At 50.2% G+C, this 20,348-nt stretch overlaps 1 protein-coding gene across 8 annotated transcripts in view; it reads right to left on the reverse strand.

Annotated features, from left to right (window-relative positions):
- The window catches only part of P2RX3 (purinergic receptor P2X 3), a 24,579-nt gene continuing 4,231 nt past the window's right edge, over positions 1-20,348 (reverse strand). For 4 of the 8 annotated variants that reach the window (XM_048852143.2, XM_048852141.2, XM_048852138.2 and 1 more), the window contains exons 4-14: positions 7,911-7,982; positions 7,600-7,666; positions 7,081-7,174; positions 6,228-6,494; positions 6,027-6,104; positions 4,905-5,046; positions 4,505-4,641; positions 3,868-3,961; positions 3,178-3,243; positions 1,172-1,249; positions 1-890 (exon numbers count right to left, since the gene is read on the reverse strand). In XM_048852143.2, coding sequence (XP_048708100.1) covers positions 777-890; positions 1,172-1,249; positions 3,178-3,243; positions 3,868-3,961; positions 4,505-4,641; positions 4,905-5,046; positions 6,027-6,104; positions 6,228-6,494; positions 7,081-7,174; positions 7,600-7,666; positions 7,911-7,982 — 1,209 coding nt within the window. In that variant the 3' untranslated portion in view covers positions 1-776. Of the gene's footprint in view, positions 891-1,171; positions 1,250-3,115; positions 3,244-3,867; positions 3,962-4,504; positions 4,642-4,904; positions 5,047-6,026; positions 6,105-6,227; positions 6,495-7,080; positions 7,175-7,599; positions 7,667-7,910; positions 7,983-20,348 lie in introns of all 8 variants that reach the window. The other 4 variants (XM_048852140.2, XM_048852145.2, XM_048852142.2 and 1 more) reach the window with 4 other exon arrangements.

Raw genomic sequence — 20,348 nt, forward strand, 5'->3', positions numbered from 1 at the left:
GACAAGAAAGTGAGTTTTATTGATTAAAAAGCCCTGGCGTGGGAGAATGGAGTCAGCACTGGAGGGGGGTAATAGCATGTCCCTGGGTCCGGATGCCCTGTCCCGCCAAGGCCTGCTTCCTCCTCCTCCCCCCTCCGGAATCTGGAAATCTGCCAGGATGGAAATAGGAGCGAAGATGGGGAGAGAACCCCCCGCTGGCGAAAAGAGACCCCACACTCCCACCCTTGGGGTGCCCCTCTCAGTGCTGGAGAGAGTGCCTGAGCTGGAAGGACAGCCCCCTGATGGGACAAGGGAACCAATCCCATCCACCCCTCCGTTGAAAGGGTGCCCTCCTGAGCTCTCAGCACCCAGCCAAACCCGGAGAGAGTGTGCCCTGCTGAGGAGCACGTGCTCCCCAGGGTGAAGAGTGCTGCCCATTTCTTGTACAGTGCCAGGCATGCTGGTAACTGAGTGGTGCCAGTACCAGCAGCCACCACATTGGCCTCTGCCTGCCATGCCTGCTCCTTGGCACTGTCCAGGTTCGATGGGGAGGGAATGGTGCACGCTTCCTGAGGGAGATGGCAATGCTTTCTTGAGGACATTCCGGAGGAGAGATTTCCACCCCCTTGGCGAAGGAACCTATGAGGAAGACTCTGGTCGGTGATGAGGAAGATGGAAGAAGCAGAGGATCAGAGGAGGGGAGTGTACAAAAGATGCCCTTGCCAATGAGCAGGGGCAAGGTGCCTGCGGCAACAGAGGGCGGGCAGGAAACTGTCTAGTTGCCAGGGGCAGGGGCACTAGAGGCCGATGGAGTAGGCCCCCGAGTCGGTGGATTGCTTCTCATCGTTCCGGCCTCCCAGCATCTGGCTGCTCCTGTACACGGGGCTGTGGCACAGGGTCACATCCGTCACCTGCAGGGGGCACAGAGCCGGGTCAGTGCCCACCACAAGGGCATGGAGTGATCTCTCCTTGCCCGACAGCCAGCGCTCCCAACCCCACTCCCCCCAGTGCCCCCTTCTTGGAGAGGCTGGGACTGGAGCAGCCGGAAGCTCCCCCCACAGCCAGCGCCCACCCTGCTCCCTGCAGCACCCCCTGCTGGGAGACATCAGGACTGGAGTAGCCAGGAGCACCCCCAGGAGCCTGCACTCCGCTCTCTGCTGGGTATGCCAGGCTCCACCTCCCTTGGACTCACCTCTTCGAACTTCTTTGCCTTGTACTGCTCTGCGCCCTTCAGGAAGTTGAGGAGGATGATGTCGCACAGCACAGTGCCCTGCAGGGGAGGGGAGACAAGCTGAAGGGGGGCCCAGCCAGGCTCAGCAGAGGGGGTGTGTGAGTTATTGACATAATCTGGGACCATATAGATCATTGTTGCAACCAAGGTCCTGTAGTGGCACCAAATCTTGTATGAAGACGGTCAAATGAGGTGTCTAAGACAAGGTTATGGTTTGCTGGTTAGGATTATGCTGTCTATATGTGTGTATCATTTTGTACTTAAAGTTATGATATTGGCTCTATACTGTCTGTATTTACAAACTTGTGCTATGGTTCTGGGGAACACCCTAGACAAGTTGGTGTCAGCTCTGCCTAGCCTGCTTGATGGCCCATTAAGGACCATCAACTATACAACTGACCCATTGAGAGAAGGCAGATACGCCTTGCGACTCAGCAAGGTATGCAGGGACCTGCCTATGGACAGAACTCTGAGGTGTTTCCAGGCCATGTGATGGACAGCTTGTCTTTGGAACAAAGAAAGAGAGACCGCATGGCAAGAGACTATAGAAAGCTGCTGCAGCTCCTCCATCTGGTCTTCAATCCTGCTTCTTACCTCTGGAGGAACCTTACTACGCTGAAGCTTTGAACAAAAGTCTGAATGACCCATCCCAGCTGTGGATGTGCTCCAGAGACTTGATTTGAACCTGCAGTTTATTCTATCACTGCTGCAAGCCTGAACCAAGAACTTTGCCATTACTGTATGTAATTGATTCCATTTCAGCACTTCTAGCTCTCATCTATATCTTTTTCCTTTTATGAAGAAACCTTTAGATTTTAGATTTTAAAGGATTGGCAGCAGCGTGATTTGTGGTAAGATCTGATTTGTATATTGACCTGGGTCTGAGCCTTGGTCCTTTGGGATCGAGAGAACCTTTTTTCTTTTACGGGGGTACTGGTTTTCATAACCATTTGTCCCCATGACGAGTGGCACTGGTGGTGATACTGGGAAAGTGGAATGTCGAAGGGAATTGCTTGTGTGACTTGTGGTTAGCCAGTGGGGTAAAACCAAAGTCTTCTCTGTTTGGCTGGTTTGGTTTGCCTTGGTGTGCTTCAAACCCCAGCCTTGGGCTGAAACTGCCCTTCTTTAAGCAATTTGTCCTGAATTGGCACTCTCAGTTGGGTCCCGCCAGAACCAGCCTCGTTACAGCGGGGCCTTCCTTTCTGGGTGTGGGGCCGTCCCCAATCACCTGGGGATGACAGGGGCCCAAAGGTAGCAGGGCAGGACCCACAGGCCAGGGGGACTCTGGGAGCAGGAGGCTGGACATGGATCCTTAGCCAAGAGAGGCTGATGAGCTGGCTTAGCCCTTCCCCTTCAGAGCTGGGCTGAGCGCAGGTGCCCGGACTCGTGTGTTCAGAGCCTACACTGCTGGAGCATCAGTAACTTCTCTCTGGGGTCCGGCCACCATTAGCAGGGACAGAGCCCTACACTGCGTGTGGTGGGTGACAAACTGCTGAATGGAGGTTAGAGCACCTCCCGTGGCATCGCCATGGTGCCATTTTGGATTCTCCCGGGCCACTGCCATGGTGCCATCTTGGATTCCCCCTGCACCGTTCCACAGCACTGTCTTGGATTCCACTGTCTTGGATTCCCACCCTGTTTCTATGGCACCATCTTGGATGCCCCCGTGCCATCACCACAGTGCCAACTTGGATTCCCCTGTGCCAACACCACAGCGCCAGAGCACCTCCCGTGGCATCACCATGGTCCCATCTTGGATTCTCTCTGTGGTTCTGCTGTCCCTGGCAAGCCTGGATTTGACCTTTGACTCAGGGCTTCACTAAGCAGCGAGGAGGCCTGCCCAGATGAGCAGCTCTTTGCTCGGCCCAGGGCCTCCCTTTTCCCTGCAGCCCGGGGCTTGCTCACCCTGGCTCCTGTGGAGCAGGCGGAGGGGAAGAAGAAGGAGGCAGAGAGACTGTTGCACTCACCACCCCGACAGAGGTGAAGGCTGCCACGGTGTTTATCAGGGTTGGGATGATGTTGAATTTCCCAGCCTGAGAGGACAGAGAGTGGAGTTAGTGGTTAGGGGAGGGAAGGTTTGCCCCTAGGACGCCACATGAGGGGGGGCCCCCTCCTTCTCCTGTACAGGGTGGTGTAACCCCCTCTCCACAGCCAGCCTCAGGATCTGTGTCCCCTCCCCTCCTGCCTTGTGGCTTCTGTTGGGCACGTGAGTCTTAGGACTCTTGTCCTCCTTCATTAAACATGGCCACCAGGTGGCACTGCATCTCCAGATGCATGACCACACCCAGCCAACTCCTCCTACACCCCATGGCGCTTCGGCAGGGGCTTGAGTCCATGCGGGGGAGTCCTCCATTCTCATTGCATAGGGAGGAGGGATAGTGAGGGGCCAACCTGGAACCCTCCTCACCAACAAGAGGTGGGGTGGCGTGGAGAGTCAGGCACATGGGGGCAGTCCCAAGCCTGGACCACATGGAGGTGAGGAGGAGCTCCAATGTTTTGATTGGCCAAGAGCTACACATGCTCACAGGGTGGTCTCTACAAGCCTTGTATAGACCCCTCAGACACATTGGTGATTCCCCATCAGCTCCCTTCCCCTGTCCTAGGGCTTCAGTGCTGGTTCCTCGCAGTGACCCTGCTGGCTGCCTGGCCGTACATACGTTCCCGTAGACCAGCACATCGAAACGGATGCCGAAAGCCTTCATCAGGGTCCGGTACTCGGTGCCATTCTCTCGCCTGTAGTACTTGGCATACCTGGGGGACAGGGAGAGGGACTGTGACTTGCCATCCCCTGGTCCCCGCTGCACCAAGGTGTGCACACCGATGGGCGGCTGTGTATGAGGGGGGTGTGACACACAGTGTGTGGAAGAAAGGGTCTGGTATGAAGGTAGTGGTTGCGTGTGTGTAGCAGGGAGGGTGTATGTAACTCGGTGAGTCAGTATGTAGGTGTGGGTGTGTAACTAGGAGAGTGTGTGTAACAGTGAGTCGGGTGTATCTAGTGTGTATGTGGAGGGCAGTGTGTGTTGTGTGTGTAGTTGGGTGTATCTGGTGTTTTAGTGTGTATCTGGAAAGCAGTGTGTGTACTTGGGTGTATCTGGTGTGTCAGTGTGTATGTAGAGGGCAGTGTACATAGTCAGGGGTATGTGATGTGTCTGTGTGTAGCTGGAAGGTACAGTATGCCCGTGTGAGAAGAGGTACATGTGCCCAGAGAGTGTCCAAGCGAGTGAGTTAACCCCAGGGTCTCACACAGCTTTTTCCTTGTGTTTGCATGTGTGCATGTACACCCTCTGTGCTTGCCTGAAGTTGTAGCCGGGAGAGACGTTGTTCTTCTCGGAGACACTATCAAGGCGGGTGAAGGTGTAGCTGGGCACGCAGTGCTCCCATGAGCGATCCAGGTCACACACCCACCCGATCTTGATCCCCAGAATTCCTCCCTGTGCACAGAGATGGGGTGTTAAGCCAAACTACCCCAGGCAGCATCATAGAGGGGCCACTACGCCGGGTCACTGGACGGACCCCTTCCCCCATGCTAAGGGACTGACCAAGGCCCCAGAGTCCCCTGCAGCTCCCCGCTTCCGCTGCGTGTTGAAGGACACTCCATGGAGATGGTCCTAGCTCACATGCGCCAACACACATGTGCTCTCTCCTGGCATGAGGCTGTCAGGCCACAGCCCATGGGGGAAGCCGCGAATCTCACCGTGGAGGCCAGCTTGGCAAAATCCTGGCCGGCAAAGCGGACGATGTCGCCCAGGCGCAGGATGGGGCAGAAGGGCTGGGTGACGGGATGGAAGCGGCACGTCCGGATGTCCTGGGCCGTGAGGTTGGGCAGCAGGTTACCCCTTGGAGGGAGGGAGACACAGAGAGGGGACTGTGAGAACAGGGTCCCATGGGGAAAGCCCATCCCTAACCCCACCCCATCCATAAACCCAAAGCCTACTCCCAATCCTAACCCCCTTCCATAGTCTCTAACCCTAACCCCAACCCCAACCCCTGGCTGGCTCAGCCACAGGCTCCCCTGCTGTTATTCCCAGCTGGAGGGAAATCTTGACCATCACCAGGAGGAGGGTGGCTCCAGGAGCTGGGAAGTCCTGTTTATCTGCAATGCAGCCGCTCAGACACACACAGCCTGGGGGCATGGCTCTCTGTGAGGCAGAAGGTCCAATCCTCAGCTTGCCAGATCCTGTGCTTGGGGCAGGCTCAGATGGGGAGGTAAAGGGGCTTCAGACCTGCTTTGCACTCGCCATACTCTGGGGGCCTGCCTGGTCCTTAGTATCAATTAGAGCAGCCTCAGGGCTGCATGGACCTTACTTTCTATGGCCCATGGGGGGCAGATAACAGCCACAGTGCCATCACCCCCAGTCATGACCCTGCTTCATCTTCTACGGACTTGGGGGAAATGGGGGGGCAGAGAATAGCCACAGCACAGAGACACCTGGCCATGCCCCCGTTCCACCCACTATAGGCCCTGGGGGGCAGAGAATAGCCACAATGCAGTTCCATCTGGCCAAGCCCCCAATCCACCCCCTATGGGCCCTGGGGAGCACAGAATAACCACAATGCAGTGCCACCTGGGCCATATTTCTGATCTAGTGTCTGGGAGCAGGGTGCATGCAGGGCCCTTGCCCCAGTCCCATGCCAGCTGGGGAGACTCCTCCACCATGGGTCCTCAGGGGTCATTTCCACCCACCTCAAGGCCCCTCTACACTGCCAATGCAGGGCAAAGCAAATTCCATGTCCCTGAGTGTCAGCCCCTGACCCCAAGGTGAGCTGAGGCGGATGGGTCCTGTACACACCCCATGCAAACGCCCCGAGTACTCACTTCTCGAAGTCAAAGAGCGGGAAGCGGATGCTGTTCTTAATGAAGAGGGTGAAATTCTCTGCCTCCAGCATGATGGGCCTGCAGGGAGAGTGCCCCGAGAAATCACCCACATTGGATATAGGCAGGGGGCTGTGGCCTGGGGCCTGCCTGGGTGGCAATGTCCCATTCCCATCTGCCCCCCTGCTCCTGTTATTTACCCACCGCAGCTTAGAGCTCTTTGTGTCTGTGGAGTCTGTGCAGCTCCTTGCACAATCAGGGAAAGCTGTACATGGCCTGGGCTGAGGGGCGCTGATGTGATTGAGAATAATCCTGTCGGGCTGGATGGGCTCTGAGGCCAGGTACAGTGTGGATGGCAGTAGCTTGAGCTCAAGGTGACTAAACAGTAAAGATCCCTTTGGGCCTGTGGGGCAGAGCATAGTCACAGCACAGTGCCACCAGGCCATGGCCCCAATCCACCCTCTATGGACGCTGTGGGGCAGAGCACAGACACAGCACAGTTATACCCGGCCATGGCACCAATCCACCCCCTTTAGGCCCTGTGAGGCAGAGAATAGCCACAGCACAGTGCCACCCGACCATGGCCCCAGTCCACCCCCTATGGACTCTGTGGGGTACAGCATAGTCACAGCACAGTGCCACCAGGCCACGGCCCCTATAGGCCCTGGGGGGCAGAGCAGAGACACAGCACAGTGCACCCTGGCCACGACCCCGATCTGTCCTCTCTTGGCCCTGGACAGCAGAGAATAACCACAGTGCAGTGCCACCTGATATACCACATCCCTGCTTCACCCCCTATGGGTCAGAGAATAGTGCACAGTGGGGTCCCCCCTTCATGTCGAGAGCTGAGGATGTGGGAGGCTCTCTGCACCTGACCATGCGGAACAGGTGACACAGCCAAGCACAACTGCCACCAGAAGGTGGCCCTGGTACGGCGCCCCAGACTCCTCTAGGTGCCAGTGACTTCCAGGAGGGCTCTCAGAATGGGGACCCCTACGCTGACAGAACAGGGTGATGAAGCGGGGAAAGGGGGACTGCCCCGAAGGGCCCAGCTTACGCCTGGACGGTGTCCACCTCAGCCGGGCACCAGCCCTGGATCTCACAGGTCCACAGGCTCCTGTTGTAGTTCACACACCGGCCAGTCAGGATCCCTGTGGAACCGCCCCCCATTTATTAGCATCACAAACCTCACTCCCAGCCCCTCCACCCTGCCTCCTGTGCCCACATTGGTCCCTGCTGCCACCCCCACAGAGCCCAGATCCTGCAGAGAGGTTTGAGTTGGCTACCACCTCCCAGCTGGCCGGCCTGGCCTTTCGATCACGCCATGGCAACTCCTGATTTTACATCCAGATGCAGCAGGTTCAGACACTGCCAGACATCAATCCATCCATCCACCCCTTCTTCTTCCACTCATCTATTCTTCACTCTCTCCTCCCTCACCGATCCCTCTCCCTCACCCCACAGGCTGATGCTGCTCCCTCCTGGCCATCGCCCCATACTAGGGCATCCACCCACCATTCCCACATGCTAGGCCCTAGCCTCCTGCTGGAGCTGCTGTGTGGTTCTGGGTTCTTACCGCCTCCTGTAGTAGGGACAGGCCTCTGGCAATCACTGTCAGACACACAGCTGTACTTCACTTCGCTCTGGAAAAGGAGAGCAAGGGGGAGGCAGGCAGAGGGAATGAGCCCCAGGGACAGACAGGCAGGCATATAGATTGCCCCCCCTCCTGCCACCGCTCTGATGGTGGTGGGGACCCTAAATGCCCCAACAGCGGGTACCTCAAGGCAACCTCTCCAGAGAATAGCTTCACTTTCTGCTGGGGAAGATCAACCCTTCTTCCCCTTCCCAAGCCCTCCCACCATTCTCCCTCACTCCTCACCTGCTTACCTCAGGGCAGAAGCCTTGCACCTGGTTCTCCGTGACAATCTGCTTAGTGATGATCACGAAGACGGACGTCCCCTGCAGAGATGGGATGGGGTCAGAGAGACAGGATAGGGAAGGGCACAGAGAAGAAACAGAGCAAGTGAAACAGCCAGGAGCTAGGGCGTGTTGAAAACTGTTAAAATTGTGATTGATCACTTTAAATTCTCTGGGATTTTTCCAGGCCCGCATGCAATCAGCATCAATCTGCAGAGAGCCCGCCTAGAGTAAGGTGGGGGGGTGAGTTGTGCTAGATAGCAGCCTGCTTTGTTTCGCTCTGCTTTTGGTTTTAGTATGTTAAGGTTCTGAGTTCTAAGAAATAAAACCCTGTTATGTGGCAGCCTTCCAGCAAGAGCATTTGATAATTTTATTAGGGCTGTCAAGCAATTAAAAAAATTAATCATGATTAATCACACTGTTAAACAATAATAGAATACCATTTAAATATTTTCGGATGTTTTCTACATTTTCAAATACCTTAATTTCAATTACAACATAGAATACAAAGTGTACAGTGCTCACATTATATTTATTTTTGATTACAAGTATTTACACTGTAAAAAAATAAAAGAAATAGTATTTTTCAATTCACTTAATACAAATACTGTAGTGCAATCTCTTTATCGTGAAAGTTGAATTTACAAATGTAGAATTATGTACAAAAAACCTGCATTCAAAAATAAAACAATGTAAAATTTTAGAGCCTGCAAGTCCACTCAGTCCTACTTCTTGTTCTGCCAATCACTCAGCTCCAGTCTACACTATGAGTTTAGGTTGAATTTAGCAGCGTTAGATCGATTTAACCCTGCACCCGTCGACACGACAAAGCCATTTTTGTCGACTTAAAAGGCTCTTAAAATCGATTTCTGTACTCCTCCCTGACGAGGGTATTAGTGCTGAACTCGACATCGCCAGGTCGAATTTGGGGTAGTGTGGACGCAATTCGATGGTATTGGCCTCCAGGAGCTCCATTGTGACCACTCTCGACTGCACTTTCAACTCAGATGCACTAGCCAGGTACACAGGAAAAGCACTAGGAACTTTTGAATTTCATTTCCTGTTTGGCCAGCGTGGCGAGCTCATCAGCAGAGGTGACCATGCAGTCCCAAAATTGCAAAAGAGCTCCAGCATGGACCGAATGGGAGGTACTGGATCTGATTGCTGTATGGGGAGACAAAGCCATGCTATCAGAACTCTGCTCCAAAAGACGAAATGCCAATATATTTGAAAAAATCTCCAAGGGCATGATGGACAGAGGCTATAACTGGGACCTGCAGCAGTGCCGCGTGAAAATTAAGGCGCTCAGGCAAGCCTACCAAAAAACCAAAGAGGCAAACAGCCACTCCGGGTCAGAGCCCCAGACATGCCGCTTCTATGATGAGCTGCATGCAATTTTAAGGGGTGCCCCTACCACTACCCCACCCCTGTCCGTGGACACCTGCAAGGGGGGAGTCTCAAGCAACAGGGATGAGGATTTTGGGGATGAGGAAAATGATGAGGAGGAGGAGGACAGCACCCAACAGGCAAGTGGAGAAACTGTTCTCTCCAACAGCCAGGAACTGTTTATTACCCTGGAGCCAACACCCTCCCAAGGTGGGCTCCCGGACCATGAAGCCGGAGAAGGCACCTCTGGTGAGTGTACCTTTGTAAATATAATACATGGTTTAAAAGCAAGCGTGTTTAATGATTAATTTGCCCTGAAGACTTGGGATGCATTCGCAGCCAGTACAACTACTGCAAAAGTCTGTTAACGTGTCTGGGGATGGAGCAGAAAGCCTCCAGGGACATTATTAAGGGGACATTCAGAGGTGGCCATTCCTGCTGGGCTGTTTGCCTGTGGCCGAAAATAAATCATCCCTGCCTTTAGCCATACGGTGGTGGGGGTAGGGGGGGTTAATGCTGAGCTGTCTGCGTTTGGCTGGGAGCGATCTTCCCTGATACTAGTCACTAAGTTCCATGAAAGTGCCCTTACGGACGCAAAAGTTTTGCAGCCACTGGGAATCATCCCAGACCTGCAACACTATGCAGTCCTACCCAGTCTGTGCTTGTTTCCTGGGTCCAGAATTGGCATTCCAGGGCATGAGCCTGCCCCATTGCCACCAGGATGTCCAAATTGCCGGGGCCCGTACTTTGAGAGAAGTCTGTGTCCATGTCCTCATCATTCTTGTCACTGCACTGCCATCGCCTCCTCGCCTGCTTTTGCAGGTTCTGGTTCTGCACATACTGCAGGATAATGCATGAGGTGTTTACAATGCTCATAACTGCTGCGGTGATCTGAGCGGGCTCCATGCTTGCCGTGGTATGTCGTCTGCAGGAGAGCAGAGTTGCAGCGGAAGCGGTGGATTACGACAGTTAGCACCGTGCACATTTCCCGAGGAAGAACACACATACCCAGGAGCCCATGACAGACAACATGGAGAAATTCGCTATTGAGACAATAGCAGCAGAGCAGAGTTGCAGCGGAAGTGGTGGATGACAACGGTTAGCAGTCCTACTGCACCGTCTGCTGAAAGCAGTATGGCGTCCGCACAGAAAAAAGAAGTGAAACAACTGTCTGCCGTTGCTTTCACGGATGAGGGGCGACTGACATGTACTCAAAACCACCCGCGACAATGTTTTTGCCTCATCAGGCATTGGGAGCTTAACCCAGAATTCCAATGGGTGGCAAAGACTGTGGGAACTGTGGGATAGCTACCCACAGTGCACCGCTCCGTAAGCCGATGCTAGCCATGGTAGTGAGGACGCACTCCATCAACTTAATGCGTTTAGTGTGGACATACACAATTGACTGTATAAAATCGATTTCTAAAAATCGACTTCTATAATGACAGGTTTCAGAGTAACAGCCGTGTTAGTCTGTATTCGCAAAAAGAAAAGGAGTACTTGTGGCACCTTAGAGACTAACCAATTTATTTGAGCATGAGCTTTCGTGAGCTACAGATAAATTGGTTAGTCTCTAAGGTGCCACAAGTACTCCTTTTCTTTTTGACTTCTATAATATTGACCTAATTTCATAGTGTAGACATACCATCAGACAAACAAGTTTGTTTACATTTGCGGAAGATAATGCTGCCCGCTTGTTTACAATGTCACCTGAAAGTGAGAACAGGCGTTCGCATGGCACTGTTAGAATCACAGAATCATAGAATATCAGGGTTGGAAGAGACCTCAGGAGGTCATCTAGTCCAACGCCCTGCTCAAAGCAGGACCAATCCCCAACTAAATCATCCCAGCCAGGACTTTGTCAAACCTGACCTTAAAAGCCTCTAAGGAAGGAGATTCCACCACCTCCCTAGGTAACCCATTCCAGTGCTTCACCACTCTCCTAGTGAAAAAGTTTTTCCTAATATCCAACCTAAATGTCCCTCACTGCAACTTGAGAGCATGGAATCTAGCTGGCATCACAAGATATTTATGTGCCAGATGCGCTAAAGATTCATATGTCCCATCATGCTTCAACCACCATTCCAGAGGACATGCTGATGGGTTCTGTTTGATAACAATCTAAAGCAGTGCAGACTGATGCATGTTCATTTTCATTATCTGAGTCAGATGCCACCAGCAGAAGGTTGATTTTTTTTTTTTGGTGGTGGTGGTTCAGGTTCTGTAGTTTCTGCATTGGAGTGTTGTTCTTTTAAGGCTTCTGAAAGCATGCTCCACACTTCATCCCTCTCAGATTTTGGAAGGCACGTCAGATTCTTAAACCTTGGGTCAAGTGCTGTAGCTATCTTTAGAAATCTCACATTGGTACTGTGACGTTGCACTCCATATTTTTATAAAAATATGTTTATAAGTGTGGATATGATGTAACTGGAATATGCTTTATGAAAGAGGTATCTTGTAAGGTATCATTACAAAGCTTATAATCTACTGACTGTGGTCATCCTTTTTGTATGAATGTATCATTCTTGTATCTGAAACTAGGAATATTAAATATAACTCTGAGGTCCTACTGTAATTATGCAAAGTGTGGGCCATTAATGGTAGTTTGGAATCTTGATGGCTCCCATCAACCAGGACAATTGGTTGTAAATGGCTCTGTTTACTTGTAAGACTTCCTGTATACATGTGTGCCAGCACGTGGGTAATGAAGCCTCACAGGACATGTGATCATGTCACCTGAACTGGAATACATCTTTAACCTGGTGCTTTTCCATTTAGAAGGAGAGGTGGGGACTCAGAGAGAGACAAAGATTCCCGCCTTGTGCTAAAGCTATTAAAGGGGGTGGAACAGAACAAAGTGGGCTGCAGTCATGAGAAATCTCCTAGTTACCACCTGAGCTGGAACTAACAAGAACTGTACCAGGGGAAAGGATTGGGCCCAGACTAAGAAGGAGTCTAGTCTGTGAAAGAAGCTTATTGGAACATCTCTGAGGGTGAGATTTACCTGTATGCAGATTCTCAATGTATTAGGCTTAGACTTGCGTGTTTTTGCTTTATTTTACTTGGTGACTTACTTTGTTCTGTCTGTTATTACTTGGAACCACTTAAATCCTACTTTTTATACTTAATAAAATCACTTTTGTTTATTATTAAACCCAGAGTAAGTGATACCTGGGGGAGCACACAGCTGTGCATATCTCTCTATCAGTGTTATAGAGGCCGGACAATTTATGAATTTACCCTGTATAAGCTTTATACAGAGTAAAGCGGATTTATTTGGGGTTTGGAGCCCATTGGGAGCTGGGTGTTTGGGTGCTGAAGACAGGAACACTTTCTGAGCTGTTTTCTGTTAAGTCTGCAGCTTTGGGGGCGTGGTTCAGACCCTGGGTCTGTGTTGCACCAGGCTTGTGTGTCTGGCTCAACAAGACAGAGTTCTGGAGTCCCAAGCTGTCAAGGTTCCTTCCCCACTCTGAACTCTAGGGTACAGATGTGGGGACCTGCATGAAAACCTCCTAAGCTTACTTTTACCAGCTTAGGTTAAAACTTCCCCAAGGTACAAAATTTTTTTACCCTTGGATTTCCATTGCCACCACCAAATTTTATCTGGGTTTACTGGGAAACGTGGTTTGGACATGTCTTTCCCCCCAAAATCCTCCCAACCCTTGCACCCCACTTCCTGGGGAAGGTTTGGTAAAAATCCTCACCAATTTGCACAGGTGACCACAGACCCAAACCCTTGGATCTGAGAACAATGAAAAAGCATTCAGTTTTCTTACAAGAAGACTTTTAATAGAAGTAAAGGAATCATCTCTGTAAAATCAGGATGGTAGATACCTTACAGGGTAATTAGATTCAAAACATAGAGAATCCCTCTAGGCAAAACCTTAAGTTACAAAAAAGACACACAGACAGGAATAGTCATTCTATTCAGCACAGTTCTTTTCTCAGCCATTTAAAGAAATCGTAATCTAACACATACCTAGCTAGATTACTTACTAAGTTCTAAGACTCCATTCCTGTTCTGACCCCGGCCAAAGCATCACACAGACAGACAGACCCTTTGTTTTTCTCCCTCCTCCCAGCTTTTGAAAGTATCTTGTCTCCTCATTGGTCATTTTGGTCAGGTGCCAGCGAGGTTACCTTTAGCTTCTTAACCCTTTACAGGTGAGAGGATTTTTCCTCTGGCCAGGAGGGATTTTAAAGGGGTTTACCCTTCCCTTTATATTTATGACACAAGCCATCAAAGAAAGTGGGCTCAGAGGTAGTTTCAGCACATCAGGTGACAGTCCCAAGAGGGTTTCTGTGACCGAACCCATCACAGGTACCTTCTTTGCGCTTTGTGAAATCTGCAGTCAAAGTGTTCTTAAAATGAACCACATGTGCTGGGTCATCATCCAAGACTGCTATAACATCAAATATATGGCAGAATGTGGGTAAAACAGAGTAGGGGACATACAATTCTCCCCCAAAGAGTTCATTCACAAATTGAATTAACGCGTTATTTTTTTAACATGCGTTATCAGCATGGAAGCATGTCCTCTGGAATGGTGGCTGAAGCATGAAGGGGCATACGAATGTTTGGCGTATCTGGCACGTAAGTACCTTGCAATGCCAGCTACAAAAGTGCCATGCAAATCCTGTTCTCACTTTCTGGTGACACTGTAAATAAGAAGAGGGCAGCATTATTTCCTGTAAATGTAAACAAACTTGTTTGTCTTAGCAATTGGCTGAACAAGAAGTAGGACTGAGTGGACTTACATGGTTTTGTTTTTGAGTGCAGTTATGTAACAAAAAAATCTACATTTGTAAATTGCACTTTCACGACAAAGAGATTGCACTACAGTACTTGCATGAGGTGAACTGAAAAATACTATTTCTTTATTATTTTTACAGTGCAAATATTTGTAATAAAAATAATACACACTTCAATTTCAATTACAACACAGAATACAATATTTGTGAAAGTGTAGAAAAACATCCAAAATATTTAATAAATTTCAATTGGTATTCTATTGTATTACAGTGCGATTAAAACTGCGATTAATTGTGATTAATTTTTTAATCACGATTAATTTTTTTGAGTTAATCACGTGAGATAACTGTGATTAACTGACAGCCCTAATTTTTATCTAACTGCTCAGCCTGTATGCCATGAACACAACAGGATCGATGTGATTAATGACATGCTAGACATGAGTGAGGATTGAATGAGAGATCTCAAGAGCGCATTCCCTTTCATTCTGACTCCTGTGTCCCCCCTCTGCTGAGCAGTGGCAGACATCCAGGGTCTTGCAGATCAGTTTCCCAGATGAGGGTAAATCAGCAATACAGCATCTGGGTCTTTCCTAAAGGTCTGCTCTCACTGCAGAGATAACTTGAGTGATGCTGGTGTTAGCTCCTCTTGAGTCAGCTCAGCTCCAGTGAGAGCTCCACACTGCAAAATGACACTGGCCTGCAAACGTGAGCTCACTTGAGCTGTCGCCTCTCCCACCAGCACTGGAGCCATGGGCAAAGGTATAGGGGACCATTCCCCTCCCCACTTTTTAACAAAAGAAACATATGCATTATGGGAAAAACAATTGTACTGCTAAAGGGCAAGACACACTGTGTACTCCTGGGGGAATTCTGCGCCACTGCACAAGTGCAGAATTCATGTCCCCTGTAGATTTCTTTTTTCCATGTAGAATAATAGATTCTGCCAGGGAGGCACTGCAATTACACCTTTCGCCCACCAGGGGCTGCTGTGGCGCCAGAAGAGAAGGCAGCTGGCTCACCACCGGAGCAGATAGCTGCAGAGAGGGAAGTGGCACTTTGGCCTTGGCCCCCCACTTCTACAAAGATTCCAGTGTCCTTGGCCTCTCCCCTTCTTGGGCTGGCTAGCTCAGCTTAGGAGCACCACCGCGACCGAGGAAAGGATCTGTGAGGATGGTGTGGATTGAACCCTCAGCAAGTTTGCAGATGACACTAAACTGGGAGGAGAGGTAGATACGCTGGAGAGTAGGGATAGGATACAGAGGGACCTAGACACATTAGAGGATTGGGCCAAAAGAAATCTGATGAGGTTCAACAAGGACAAGAGCAGAGTCCTGCACTTAGGACAGAAGAATCCCATGCACCGCTACAGACTAGGGACTGAATGGCTCGGCAGCAGTACTGCAGAAAAGGACCTAGGGGTTACAGTGGACGAGAAGCTGAATATGAGTCAACAGTGTGCCCTTGTTGCCAAGAAGGCCAATGGCATTTTGGGATGTATATGTAGGGGCATTGCCAGCAGATCGATGGATGTGATTTTTCCCCTCTATTCAACATTGGTGAGGCCTCATCTGGAGTACTGTGTCCAGTTTTGGGCCCCACACTACAAGGAGAATGTGGAAAAATTGGGAAGAGTCCAGTAGAGGGTAACAAAAATGATTAGGGGACTGGAACACATGACTTATAAGGAGATGCTGAGGGAACTGGGATTGTTTAGTCTGCAGAAGAGAAGAATGAGGGGGCATTTGAAAGCTGCTTTCAACTACCTGAAAGGGGGTTCCAAAGAGGATGGATCTAGACTGTTCTCAGTGGTATCAGATGACAGAACAAGGAGTAGTGGTCTCAAGTTGCAGTGGGGGAGGTTTAGGTTGGATATTAGGAAAAACTTTTTCACCAGGAGGGTGGTGAAGCACTGGAATGCATTACCTAGGGAGGTGGTGGAATCTCCTTCCTTTGAGGTTTTTAAGATCAGGCTTGACAAAGCCCTGGCTGGGATGATTTAGTTGGGGATTGGTCCTGCTTTGAGCAGGGGGTTGGACTAGATGACCTCCTGAGGTCCCTTCCAACCCTGATATTCTATGATTCTATGTGTGCGTGGACAGGGCTCCAGTTGAGGCAACATTGGAGCTAACTCTGCACTGAAGATCAGCACTGGGGGAAAAATCACCCAAAACTTTTTTTGGGTGAAAAATGCAGATGCCGTGCCTCCAAAACGTTTTGTAAATTCAGGGTGGTTTTGCCGAGTTGTTCATATCAGTGGGTGTATTTTTACAAAGTCAGAACATTTTGTTTAGACATTTGCTCAGTGAAACCTTTCCACCTTTTTAGTGCAGAGCAGATTTTCCTTTCAAAACTTCCATCAATTTTTTTTTCTAAAAATTATTTAAAATCCACTTGCAATCAAAACAAACTGTTTTATTCTATCCAAAATGATTTTTTCCCCCAGTTCACTGAAAATTTCAAAACACTTCATTTTTGGGTGGACCTGAAACATTTTCTCCCCCAGCCCCTACTTTTCCTATTTGCCAATGAACCCAAAATGTTGTTGGTTCCTGAAGGTAACTTGCATGGGAGGGTGTGTTCCTCCCTGGAGACAGGCCTCACAGCTTGCTCCTGACCATGCACGTGTTGCATCTGATCAGCCCTGATCATGTCTTGCATAGCTGGCAACCCCCTACCTAAAGCCTCACCCCCCCACCCCAGGAACTCTGGGATCTGTATGAGGCACCGTGTGTGGGTGGTGGGCTCAAATCCTAAACCTTGTAGATTCTGAGCAGGGCTTTGCATTCGATCCAGCAAGCTGGTGGAGCGCACGCCCTGGGTTTGTTGCGGTCTCTACTTACCAGGCCAGTGGGCAGCTGGGTGCTGTATGAGCTGGAGTTTCCATGTAGGTTTTCCTACCAACCCCAGCTGGCTAAACGTTCACTGTGGTCTCTATAGCACAACCTGTGGACAGGGATCCAGTCCGAGCCAGAGGGCACATAAGCAATAACAACTGCTGTTCTACAGCATTCTCAACCACAGAGCCCAGCGCACATTACAAGGGAGTCCCTGCCAGGGGAGCTGTAAGCCCTCATATGTTTTGATTGTGCAAAGATGATCCAAAAGGGAACCCCAATTTGTTCCCCAGACTGCTGGGTCAATAGCACAAGGATTACTCTCAGCACGCTGGAAATTGAGGCTAGATGCAGACAGCTTTCGCAAACCCAAGGGTTTAGTCTTCGCCAGATTGAAGCTAGGGCTCATCCATCCTGTGATATCAGAGAAGCAAAGCGATCCCAGACAACGTGAGTGACAACTGTGTCAGTGGTTGTACCAGAGAGTGTGTGTGTGAGAACTTCCCTCTGATGTACAAGCCAGAATGTGAAATTTTTAGTAGCAGTATGAGATTAGTAACTGAGACCGGGGCCCTGTTGTGCCAGGTGCTGCACAGACACACAGTGAGAGACAGGCCCTGCCCCAGCTGAGATCAGGGCCCCATGGGGCGGGGCGCTGCACAGACACACAGTGAGAGACGGGCCCTGTCCCAGCTCAGATCGGAGCCCTGTTGTGTCCCTGCCTTAAAGTGCTACAATCTGAAAGACAAAGGGTGGGAGGGGAAACTGAGGCACAGAGTGGGGCAGTGACATGCGGAGGACAGTTAGCCTTCAGAATAAGCCCAGCAGCCAGCCATCCCAAGCCTGTCTCACTATGCATTGAGCAGCGGTCACCCATCACGTTCAGATGTGAAGTCCAGAAAACCAAGCATGTCTCACGTGCCCACTGAGCACTCCCTTGGCCTGCCCTCCATAGGGAGCTGCAGCAGGACAGTAGGCGAGGCTGAGACACAGGGGCCATTGAGGAGGGCTTGGCCAGCCCACTCTGCCCCCTGCCTCTCAGCATGAGGCAAGCAGCCCCATGACTAGCACTCCCTGGGGCTCGCATGAGTGAAGATGACTGAATGGCACTGACCTCCTCTGTGACAGGCAGCCTCACCAGCCTGTCAGGACACACCCCCAAGTCCTTTTGGGAAGGGTTAATGATCCTGGTCCCTTTAATGACCAGAGCAGATCACGGGGCTGGTGGGAAATGAGCAAATTGCTTATTGCAGCTGAGCAGCCAAGCCTCAGGATAAGGTCAGCCTCAGCATAGCTGCAGCTACAGCTTTTCAGTGTGCGTGTGTATTGGACACTGGGCCAGATCCCCAGCTCATGTCAATGGGCCATGGCTCCATTGAAGTAAATGGGCCAGATCTGCAGCCCCAGCACTAGTGGCTCCTTCTCCCAGAAACAGTGGGTCTGAAAATGCCTTTTATTTCCACAGGAAATTTTGAATTGTTGGCAAAAACAACCAGAAATCAAAATATTTCCATTTGGAAACATCACTGTGGTGCCTTATGGGAGCTGTAGTTCTGGTGCCTCATTCATCCCCTGGTTCTCCTCTCTAGGCCCGGTTTCTTGGCCAGACTACACCTCCCATGATGCACTGCAGTCTCCCCTCATGGTGAAGGGAAGTGGGTGTGTCATGAAAGCCCCTGACCATTCATGGGAAATGTAGTCTGGCCCAGGAGCCCAACCTACACAGAACAGGAACAAGGGGCAAATGAACTACAACTCCCATGAGGAATGAACGCAGTAATTCCTGACTGAAATATTTTTTTGAGTTTGGGGTGTTTGGTCTTTTTAATGAAAAAAATCCAAATTTTCTGAGGAAAGAGGGCACCTCGCTCAAAAAATGTGTTTAGCTGAAAACCCCATTTCCACTAAAAAACAGTTTTAATGGAAATTTTTCAACCAGCAAGTCTCTTAGATCAAAGCACCTTGATTTGATCCCTGTGCACAGAGCTGGGAGAATTATTTATTTGTATTGACAAACAGATCCTTCATTGAAAAATGCATTTTTCAGCATTCCCCCCCGAAAAATCAAAACATTTCATTTCAAGATGTTTGTGTCATTTTTCACTTTGCTTTTTTGAATTCAAATTTGCCCCATTTTTTTCAAAACATGCAAAAAAGGAAAAAATCCACCCAAAAAACAGGTGATTAGAAATGAACAACGTAAACAGAATTTCATTTGACTCACCCAGGATCTGTAGACTAAAAAGCATGAGCCCCTCCTATCTCAGCTCACAGACCTGAACAGAAGCTCTGTGCGGCTTGAAAGCTTGGCTCTTCACCAGCAGAAGCTGGTCCATTAAAAGATATTATCTCATTCAGCTGTCAGCTCACAGCCAGCAGCAGGCTTTAAATGATGCAGCCACTAGAGGGAGAAAGCGCCCCATACTGAGTTCTTGTGGTTTCTCCAGGAAGAGCATGACCTAGGGGTTAGACCAATTTTTGCTCCCCTCTCCCTTCCAGTTCAACTACAATTTTTGCTCAGTTCTAGTTCTGTATCCTCCATCTTCCTAATTTACTCTGCACCTGCTCTGGGAATTTCCAAGCAGGAGAGCACTGTGTTTGTAGTCCCTGTTTGAGCTAGGGGAAGGAGCAGCAGCTACAATTCAATGTCAAGGCCCGTCTGTTTATCCTGAACACTGTGTGCTTGTGCACACAGCTTGTAAAGGGGACACAGGAAAGCTGCTGATGGCTCAGAAAAATGCTATATTTAACCTCCTATGTCCTAAGCTGTTCTTAGGAGGGATCAGATATTTTGCTTTATGATTCTGATGAGGCCAAAGTAAAGGAACAGAATTCCCCTAGCTCATGGGTCCCTTCACAGATCCCCCACGCGTGTGTGTATGGGTGTCTCGCCCTCCATCTTCATAAAGCTGCTGCCTTCTCCTCTTTCAACCCCCTCCTCTGCCATGACGCCCACAGATCTCTCCCTGTTCTGATCTAGGGTCCTCATCCTCTCAGAGAAGGGATTGCTGGGGTGCCACGGTTCTGTGAGGGGGCACGCAGGGGGCATTTCCTGAACTCAGGAGTACACAGGCCGACAGCTGGTTGTTTAATTGAATAAGGCACATATCAGGGATATAGTTCTTTGAATTCAAGCTTAGAGACTGAAGCAGCAGACAGTAAGGACCAGTATTCATTGTATCAATGTAGTATCAGCCAAGATCAGGGTCCCCACTGTGCCAGGTGCTGCACACATTAGTAAGAGAGAGTCCCTGCCCCAAAGAGTTAGCTAGATAAGATTAGACAAAGTATTATTAACCTCCTCATTTTCTCAGTCAGGGCAGGACCTGTCTCTCGCCGTGTGTCTGTGTAGCGCCTGGCCCCACAGGGCCTGGGTCTCAGCTGGGGCAGGGCCTGTTTCTGGGTGTGTGTCCGGGCTGAGCAGAGCCCAGCA

Source organism: Caretta caretta, chromosome 6, assembly GCF_965140235.1.
Source record: "Caretta caretta isolate rCarCar2 chromosome 6, rCarCar1.hap1, whole genome shotgun sequence".
In the NCBI taxonomy this organism is placed as follows: domain Eukaryota; kingdom Metazoa; phylum Chordata; order Testudines; family Cheloniidae; genus Caretta; species Caretta caretta.